At 43.0% G+C, this 10,264-nt stretch overlaps 1 protein-coding gene across 3 annotated transcripts in view; it reads left to right on the forward strand.

Annotated features, from left to right (window-relative positions):
* The first annotated feature begins 690 nt into the window (after positions 1-690).
* LOC109373296 (cryptic protein-like) overlaps positions 691-10,264 on the forward strand; it is a 23,832-nt gene continuing 14,258 nt past the window's right edge. For 2 of the 3 annotated variants that reach the window (XM_019627049.1, XM_019627051.1), the window contains exons 1-5: positions 691-861; positions 1,173-1,222; positions 1,311-1,484; positions 2,240-2,354; positions 2,451-2,560. In XM_019627049.1, coding sequence (XP_019482594.1) covers positions 800-861; positions 1,173-1,222; positions 1,311-1,484; positions 2,240-2,354; positions 2,451-2,560 — 511 coding nt within the window. In that variant the 5' untranslated portion in view covers positions 691-799. The remainder of the gene's footprint in view (positions 862-1,172; positions 1,223-1,310; positions 1,485-2,239; positions 2,355-2,450; positions 2,561-10,264) is intronic. The other variant, XM_019627050.1, reaches the window with a different exon arrangement.

Here is a 10,264-nt window from a genome sequence, read left to right on the forward strand (position 1 = left end):
GACTTCTTATACTAGCTGTGCATTTCATGTCTTTTCAAATATTTAATTCTAAGCCTTAGTTGTTTCATCGTTTACATGGGGGATTAGTAATACTGATTACTACGAGGGGTGCTATATGAAATAAGTAAAGCATGTAACATATTTACCACCATGCTGGGCACAGAGAAAAGGCTGCTGGTGGGACTATAGACTCATCCTCAGAAAGCAGGTGCTGAAATTTCGCTCTTTATATTCGTGCTCCCCATTCAAGACTTTTGGGACCCAAGCCTGTTGGTTATGTTCCACACAGCGTCTCCCTTTTCTAGCTGGGCCCCTCCCATCTGCCGGTATAAAGAGTTAGCAATATAAAATCTCCATTTTCCTTTGAAAACTTCTTTCTTCATGTTTATTTTTTTTCCCCAGTGAGAGAAAGGCTTGTTGCCTTGGTCACCAATGTTTTACATCAGGGGTTGAACACTCCTGCTGCTGTCAGCACTGTAAACACTGTTGGGGAGAGGATCAGCCATGTCTCCACCCACTCTTACTTATCCCCCAGCAGCATCTCGCTGAGAGGACAGTCCTGGAGGCTCTGCATGGGCCCTGCCTGTCACAACAGGCCATTGCCTAACAGGTTTCCACAGCAGACCTCAGAGATCTCATTGTTTCCTGTGGACTAGGCAAAGGGTAGGAAATACCTGTGTCTTCTGTACTCATCCATCTTGTATCCTGATGCAGTTACACCAGGACGTGGAGTAAAGACACCTTCAAATACAAACACTGGCAGACTGAGCTTCCCTGGAAATTGATCTTCAATGTACTGATGAGAGGAGACTCTCATACCAGACGCATCAGTGGAAAAATGAGCCGGAGCCACCCTGTTAGGTAAGAACAGAGGTCATCCAGGTCTTAGAGACAAGAGGGACATTTAAAAGCCTCCAGAATAAACTGCAATGCATGCATGATTGTTCCTTTTCATTAAGAGGTGTGCATACTTGCTTGGTCTCACAATCTTTGAAAGCGGTGACACATTAATCAAAATCTACAAGTTACAAAATGATTGCATAATATTTATTATACATTAAATACTGTATATACCTTTATATTTGTTATTGTATTACATTTTATACACATGTAAATTTCTGCTTATGCTTTTTTATATGTTAAACTTAAATACTTTTCTTTAAATATTCTAGGCTTCTGTTTATGATCAGTTTGGCATTACAGATCATCCATTTGGGAAACAGTAAGAAGCATTTATTTAGTCTTTTAGTTTTTATTGTGTATTTGTTTCTCAATCATTATCAGTTTCATATTTTCAATGTTTTTATAAGGCTATCAAAGAGAGAAACATAAAGGCAGTACAGAAAAAATCAACAACGCCACAGCTCAGAAGCTCCAGCAGGAAACATTCAACTGGACTTGGAATAATTTTAGGGAGGTGAATGGGAGCGCGGAGTACCGGATGTCGCAGGACTCGCTTCCCCACTCCCGGGCTTTCCAAGAGCGTAAGTCGCGACGCTGCCTTAGCGTCTTTTTGGTCATCTCAGTCACCAGACGCCGAGTTTAGGGTTTGATAAAAACCTGGGATAAACTAAGGATAAAACGAGAAACCCAACAGAGAACATTTCATTATCTTCAAATGATGATACACTATAAAGTAAAAATATTTCCTAGTGAGGTGTTCTTTTACTCTGAAAACAACGTTTTACTATTTCATTGGTAAAACGTTGCATTTGCTAAATTGGTTTTTTTTTTTTCAGATCCAGAGAACTGATTTAAATGTATTTAAAACAAATATCCCAACCCAAGATAATAGCTGACTCTTGCTTGGCTTTTTGCAGACTTCCAGGCTCCAGCCCCCAGGTCCACAGGGGGTCCCTCTGGCAAAGGGGGGGGTGTCGGGGGGGGGGTGGCGTCATCGCGCCTGTGGGTGGTCCCTGCCCAGGAGGCCTGTCTTTAATCACTGACACGGGAAGTCACAGCCTGAATTTAACATGTGAAAGGAGGGAAGAAAGAAAACCTGACTTGTTGGGGGCAGGGTTTCACGTCTTGTCATGCTGCCCGTTCCTTACCCGCTAGCACCCCAGGTCGTTTGTTTTAAATCCTTTAATTAACAAGCAGGATTTACCTGAGCAAATACATTTAACAGGGAGCTAATTTTATTGCCTCCCCGGGGCAATCTCGTCCTGTCTGTCCCGGCGGGTCTAACTCAGAGAGCGGCGCGCTAAGCGCTGAGCTGACGCGCAGGCGACCCCCATAGGTGCGCCCCCTCGGCCGCGCTGCTGCAAGAACGGCGGTACCTGCGTGCTGGGCAGTTTCTGCGTGTGCCCTGTCCACTTCACTGGCCGATACTGCGAGCACGACCAGAGGCACAGGTGCGCGCAAGGATGAGCGGGAGGGAGGGACAGCAGTGGGCGAGGCGGGGGCGCAGCTCGCGCTGGTCGCACTAACATCGGTCTCCGCCTTCTCAGCGAGTGCGGTGCTCTAGTGCATGGAGCCTGGACTTTCCGCGGCTGCCGGCTATGCAGGTGCGTCTTCGGGGCAATGTACTGCCTCCCCAGCCAGACACCCGGCCGCTGCGGTAAGGAGACCCTGTGCTCACAGCCACACATGCATGCAGTTGCTCCTTTATACACACCGATCCATAGCGATCTACCTGTGCCAGGCGACACAGAAATGAACAAACTGAGTCAGTTCATCATTCAGAAAAGTCACATTTGTTGTGAATCACATAGTGCATTGTCATTTAAAAATTATTCCTAAATTTCCCATTTCCCGATTGCTGGGTTTAAACGTGATTTCCAAGCAGTGGTCCTTAAATGTCTTTTACAATGAGCGGAATTTTGGGAGCACACAAGCTGGGAAGCAGAGCCGAGCCTGGCAGACATGTTACCTGACTAAATCTGCAGTGATTTCCCCACACTGCGACCACACTATCTGAGCTGGGAATAAGGAGGGCACTGGAGGGGGACGGCACAGGCCTGGATGGCCAGACGCTGCCCTGCAGGGCCAGCTCGTCAGTGCCCCCAGGGAAGGAAGATGTCTTGTAACCACAGCGCAGGCCTGCCACACAGATTAAAAGCCAGAAGGGTGTGGAGAACACACAGGGGTGAACACTCATTTGCGAAGATTCTTAACAGTCACCAACTCAAAGCAAATGTTCCACTTGTAAAACCCAGTAAAGAACACGCATTCCCTAGCTCAAAAAACAGATGTAGTGCTCTGCTGCTGAATCACCACCTTGGGCAGGGTCCAGGAGCCCATGAAAGAAGGCACAGCAGCTTATTCCCACATCCGGTGCCTCCTCTCATCAACAGACTCTGGTTGGGATGGAGTGAGGGGCACCGTTAATGAAGGCACAGCCTGCCATTCAGCCCTCTTTGTCAGCCCTGGGGGGTGGGGATGGAGGCGCTTGGCCGTACAGTGTGAAGTCAAAGCTCTTAAGCCCACTTTCCTGTTCCTTCCCCCACCTCAGTCAACTCTAGGCAAATCCCACAGTTGAAGGGCACACTTCATGGTAGCACAGCCCTTCAGCCCCACTCCCTTGTCTGTTGTCAGGACTGCCAGTGGAGGGGCAGCACGGGGTTGGAGGGGGTGGAGGATGTGCGCGGGTAGGGGGGCTGTAGCCCTTGAAGCCCACTTCCTGCCTCCACCCTCTTTGTGGGGCCAGTAGTGGAGGAATACACTGAATGGATGCTCAGCTTTAAACCCATCGTCTTGGCTCTCCCTCCCTCCCCTGCAACCTTGGGTAGGATTAGCAGTCAAAGGGATACTCTTAATGAAGGTGCAGCCCTTCATTCTGTCTTCCCAGCCAGCTCTGCAGGGTGCCAGCAGTGTCAATAGGGGAGGGTGATTACACTACTATCTGTGGCACTTTCCCCTACCACTCTTTAGCTGACCACATTTTCCAAAGCCCTCCCTCTCTTATGGGCTTTCCATTTGCTGGGCTTATGCCCCTTGATTCGCACTAGTTGCTCCCTTTATGTCCCAGGAAAAGGAGGACACAAATTAGAGAACAGGCGTCAGAATTACAGGTGGTGCCTGCGTGTTCCTACAGGTGAAATAATTTCCCACCTGCCATTGGTGCTCCAAGCAGTCATGTGGGGAAGGGGCTAGCTGTGATCATTTTCATTTTCCTATGCAAAGCCAGCTGGGGTTGAGAAGCAGCAGGGTAGGAACTGGGTTTAGGATATTTGCTCATTGTTTTACATCCTTGGAAATATGCAAGACTGGGACTGCATCTGCCAAGGACAGTGACAGTGGCTCCAAAATGTGGCTTCTGTTCATCAAAGTTGAACAAAATAGTTCAGAGTAATTTGTTTGAAATTTGAAATAGTTTCAGAGTAATTTGTCAGGTGCAGAAAGGGAAGTAGCACCTTTGCACTCTGACTCACTGTCCCTGCTTCAAGGCAGTGACAATGGTGGTTATGAGGATGTGAGGATGACAATGATGATAGCAGCTGTGCTGATGAAGGTTTATGATGACATGAGGATGAGAGTGATCATGAGGATCACTCTTTGTTAGCTTTCAGTATATTTTAGGTACTTTAAACACTTTATCCCATTCAGTTCTCATAATGTCAGCCAATGGTCATTGGTACCAATTCAATGCCAACTGGAATCTCCGGTTTGGAGTGTGGTGCAGAAGGAAACTTTACTCAGTGCAAACAGCTCAATTGTGATACAGCTCGGTTGTGAGCATAGCTGTGGAATAGGTCAGTAGTATTACAGCTCAATAATGAAACAATATAGCTGTGAGGTGGCCCTGGGGCAAGGCGGGCCCCGGGTCAGCTCTGGTCTGCTCTGCTCTACTCTGGTCCTGCGAGACATCTTTGGTGTTTCTTTCATCTTCGGTGTTTCAGCTCTAATTGGGGAAATGCAGTCTTCTGTCTTAGGGAAAGGGCATTTCCGGAGCCACAGGGCAGCTGACTTATATAGAGGGAAGGCCCTGCTCCAGTCCATGATTAGTCCATCCTTATGCAAATGAGGACTCCAATTTTCAAAGTTTGATTGATCCAAAAGGCACTGTCCCAATTGGTCATAATGGACCCACTCTGATTGGTCTGTGAAGAGTTTGATGGTCATAGTGCAATGCAGCTCTGATTGGATGGGGAGAGTTTCAGATCTATTGGTTGAAATACCATTCCAGAAACTCCTTTATAAATGTTGGCTCAGATGGCAGGAACACAGTGCAGGAGGCAGGCAGTTCACTGTGGGAGGAAGTCAGTTCAGTGCAGGCTTCATCCTGAAGTGCGGTTTGAGGGAGAGGCCCGTTTATAAATGGCTGTTAGGCTCCACTTTTAAATTTGAGCTCCTTTAGCACAGGAGTCCTTGGTAGTGTAGTGTCTTCTTTCTCCATAATTACAAGCCTATGAAATAGGTATTGTTACACCTTTTATATTTTAGGAAACTAAGGCTTAAAATGGTTATCTCCAACAGCTAGTAAACAGGTTCTGATTCTTTTTTTTCTTGAGATAATTACAAGGGGCTAGCTAATTTAGAAACAATATGATTTTAAAATAACATTTAAGTTATTTAAAAATATTTTAAATTAACATACCATAGTATATTGATATATAATAACTGGTAATTGATATGTAATGATAATTAATGTATAGTTATTATGAGTCTGTGAATAAAGTTGCTACCATTCATGAAGGATAGATAAGCACATCCTTGACCTATGTCACTTTAAAAAAAATGAGATATAATTACCATATAACGTTATATTAATTTCAAGTGTACAGCATGATTTGACATTGTGAAATAATACCACAATAAGTCTAGTTAACATCCATTACCCCACATAGTTACCGATTTTTTTTTGTGATCAGAACTTTTAAGATCTACTTTACTAACAACTTTCAAATATATAATATATTACATGCTACACAATAGTGGCCATGCTTTACATTACATCACCATAAATTATTTTATAACTGGGAGTTTGTACCTTTTGACCACCTTCACCCATTTTACTCCCCCACCCCCACCTTTGGCAACAACCAATCTGTTTTCTGTATCGATGGCTTGGTTTCTTGTTTTCTTTTAAATTCTATATATAAGTGACATCATATGGTATTTATCTTTCTCTGACTTATTTCACTTGGCATAATGCCTTCAATGTCCATTTGTGTTGTCAAAATTGGCAAACTTTCCCATTTTTATGGCTGAATAATATTCTGTGTATATATCCATTGAGCCATCAATGTACACTTGGGTGCTTCCATATCTTGGCTATTATAAATAATATGCAGTGAACACAGGGTTGCATATATCTTTTTGAGCTCATGTTTTTATTTCCTTTGGATAAATACCCAGAAGGGATTACTAGAGAATATAGTAGTTCTATTTTTAATTTTTTCAGGAAACTTCATACTGTTTCTGTAATGGCTGCACCAATTTACATTCCCACCAACAGTATACAAGGATTCAGGGTCTGATTCTCAACCACTGTGCCATTTCTGTATAGTACCTATAAGAATAATTATCAATATAAAATAAAGAAGAATATTTTTGATAGTGATATTTAGAATATTGAAAAATTGGCCATGTTCTAAATCCAACAACAGACATAAGTAAATATTTTAAATCTTTCAATGGGGTATTTTGAAGAGAATATGGAAGAAAGAATGGAAAACTCTGTTGACAATGTAATTATAATGATGCGAAAATATACATATAGATGGGGGATTACAAATCAATAACAACATGCTATGAAATCGTGGCCCTCTGCCTCCTCCAGGGACCTGAAGGCTAAAGGATCTCCAAGAGTCTTACTTGTTCTGATGCTCTTTGGGTCCAATAATGATGACAAGGTTTCTTAATCCCAAATATAATAATACCTTTTCAAAGCCATGGTTTTCCATTCTGATACAGAATGACATTATTCCTTAATTTCCTCATGTAAAATTAGGATAACCTACCCTCTACCCTCATACATACGTTGAAGGTTAAAATTTATGCAAAATAATCTTGTTTGTTGGCATAAGCTATTTTGTAATTTTTCTGCTCCATGGCCTAACATAATGCTTTGTGCATAGTAATTCTAAATAAATACAGAATGGATAACCTTTGACCTCTTAGTATCAAATGCAACTCCAAAGAAGAAACACCATATAAGCCATTACCTATTATTATATTACAATTCAAAGAATCCATTTTTAGTGTTCTAAAAACAATATGCTTTAGACAGGTAACTATCATTCTACCATTTTCTTCATTTACATTTAACTTTGCATTTAAAGAGGCAATGTGAGCCTTTTGAGCTCCTTTTGCTCTCCTGCTCCAAACTCTTTGGAGTGTAATTTCTCTTTTAATAATGAGCCCTTGAGCCATTCTCTACTGCTCAGCCCGCTTCTATTTATTTGAAGTGTACTATCTCTTCTAATAAACTGCTATTTTACCATTTAAAAAATAAATAAATAAATAATAAAATGAAAAAAAAATAAAGAGGCAATGTGGCATACTAGAAAAAGCATAGGAAATCCCCCAAAATATTTGTTCAAATCCCCAAAAGTACTTGCTATAATGTTTATGATCTTTACAAAAGGTTAAATGGCTTGTGCTTCAGACTCCATAGCTGCAAAATTGGAGCTGAATATTTACCCATTGTTTGTTAAGATGAAAAGGCATTGTACCTGTGACATAAAAATATTGGGTTGTTGGAAAAATCATGACGTATTTTTTCTGTTTCTCATTGCAAAAATGCGTCATCACTTTTCTGACAACCCAAATAGTTACTTTATTAATATTACCATCAAAATATTCAAATCAATAAAATGAGATTAGAAAAAATTACATCATAATCTAGAATTTATATGCAAATTTACTAAAATATGTTTTTAAGGTTGTGAACAATACTAATTCTTGATGGGCATTAGTTAATTAGGGTTTAAAACTAAAAAAAGAATGATAAGCTTCAAGCTAGCAGGGGCCTTTGCTCAGTCTTTGAGCCAGCCTAAGATTTCATTATACTAAGAAGGTGGATTTTCCTATATCTAGCCCCACCCAAAGAATTAAGTATTTCATTAGCATCAAGAAGCAGTTTATTGCTCTAAAATTCAGAGTCTAAATAATGACACAGTGAAATAGCAAACTCAAATGCCATCAAAGATAAACAGATAATGTAAATGTCAGATTGAGGTCAGGTCAAGACACCTCTTGCTTCAAACTCTTTTTTAAAAAAGATTTTTATTGGGGAATTGGGGGAGAGGAACAGCACTGGGGAATCAGGCTGTCCTTTTGTTCTTCAATCTAGTTGTGGAGGACGTCGCTTCACTGGCCCATGCTGGTATTATCATTGCACTCTTCCCGGGTGAGGCAGATCGGTCGCCGGCCCCTGGATGGCCGCTCATGGCGGCTCTTGGCAGCTCACACCGGCTGCTGGCCACACATGATAGCTTATGGCTGCCCACTGCAGCAGGGGCTGCAGCCTACGCCATCACTGGCGACTCATGGCAGCCCAGCTCCAGGTCGAGCTGTTGTTCACCATCTTAGCTGTGGAGGGCAGTGTCACTGGCCCTCATATGTGGGATCTGAACCGGGGCCCTCTGGCGTCCTAAGCTAGCTCTTAACCAACACGCCACTTGGCCGGCCCTCAAACTCAATTTTTTAAAATACATTTCTGGTACAACCAACCAACAAGAAACAAACATCTGCGGGCCAGAGCTGGCCTGTGGGACTGTGGGACTATGAGGTTGTGGGACTGTGGGATTGTGGGCCTGTGGGGCTATGGGGAGATGGCCCACATGGGTCCTGGCCTCAGCTGGCTCCAAACTGAGGGCATGCTGCTTGCGAGGGAGCAGACCCTTTGTCAAGCCCTCCTGGGGCGTTCTCCTGTGATAGATGCAGTGGGTGAGCTTCCCTGGGTATCACGGCAGGAGAGAAAGCCATTTGGCTCCCAGGGGCATCTTGGGGTGGGTATCTGCAAATTGGAGAGTTTCAGATATGCTGTTTCTGGACCTCACATTGAAACATGATGTTATTCTTACGCAGACTGGCATCCTAACATTTTTTAAATCTTTCACTCCACAGGTAAAATATCTGAGCACATTCCCCATTCGTTGGTGGCGATGGTCGCCATGCTGAGCACACACAAACTTGATTTCACTTCTCTCCTCCTTTCACATATACACAAGACTAATACAAATGACAAAAGTCTCTGATATGTCTAAGTCTAAAACAGGCTTTTTAAAAAAAATTTTTATTGGATAACTGTGTTTTTTCCAGGATGCATCGGCTCCAAGTCAAGTCATTGTCCTTCAGTCTAGTTGTGGAGGGTGCAGCTCAGCTCCAAGTCCAGTTGCCATTTTCAATCCAGTTGCGGGGGGAGCGGAAGGGGGCGCAGCTCACCATCCTATGGGGGAGTTGAACCAGCAACCTTGTTCAAAGCATGTGCTCTAATTTACTGAGCTAACAAGTTGCCCTTAAAACAGGCTTTTTGATAAGTATATAATAAAAACCCCAGGTTGTAGAAAGTCATCCATCAGTAGCCGAGTTTCTTTTTTGGTATGACATAAAATAATGGCAGGCTATAGAACCATTGCTTTCGTGATTCTAATATACACAGTAAGTAACAAAGCTTTTCATATAAATATATACTGGTGTTACAGGAAAAGAAGGTTGTTGGTTTCCCACAGGAAAGAATTCAAGTATGAGCTGATACACAGTTTAAAGTGAAAGTAAGTTTATTTAGCAGAGAGTGAGAAAAGAAAGGAAAGGCCACCCCACAGACAGAGTGGCCGTCTCTAATCCCTAGTGGAAGAGAGACCCCTCCATCTGCTGGGCTAGGGTTTATATGTGTTTCTTATTTCCATGAAAAACTTGGTATGGGAAACTTCTGCAAGGTACAAGAAGAATGGGGGCAAGTTTACCTTTAATTTTTGTTAGGTACAGCGGGAATGACCACAATGGAATCTTTTGCTTAATAGCTTTTGTTCTGTGTGTCTGCTCTGTGTGATTAATGTCTGCCTGAGTTTGTGCCTGGCAGTACACAGGCAGCAGGCTTGGAATCCAACCTCCTAGTTCCCTCTTTTGTAAAAACAGTCCTCATGCCTATTTCCTGTATTACTGGAAGTTCTAATATTTTCTCTCTCAGCTCAATGGGTGACCTTGGGCCCCCTTGGAGGGATACTGCATGGTGCTCACAACTCCAGTTTGGTGACCCCTACTTGAGGGGCTGACTGTCTAACCAAATCTACAAAGCTGACTAGGGCAATGACCTTTAAATTTACATACAAGGAAAGATTGCCAGCCTGTTCCTTCTCTCAGGGTGGGGGTGGGG

The sequence above is a fragment of the Hipposideros armiger genome, unplaced genomic scaffold (genome assembly GCF_001890085.2).
Source record: "Hipposideros armiger isolate ML-2016 unplaced genomic scaffold, ASM189008v1 scaffold_703, whole genome shotgun sequence".
Taxonomy (NCBI): domain Eukaryota; kingdom Metazoa; phylum Chordata; class Mammalia; order Chiroptera; family Hipposideridae; genus Hipposideros; species Hipposideros armiger.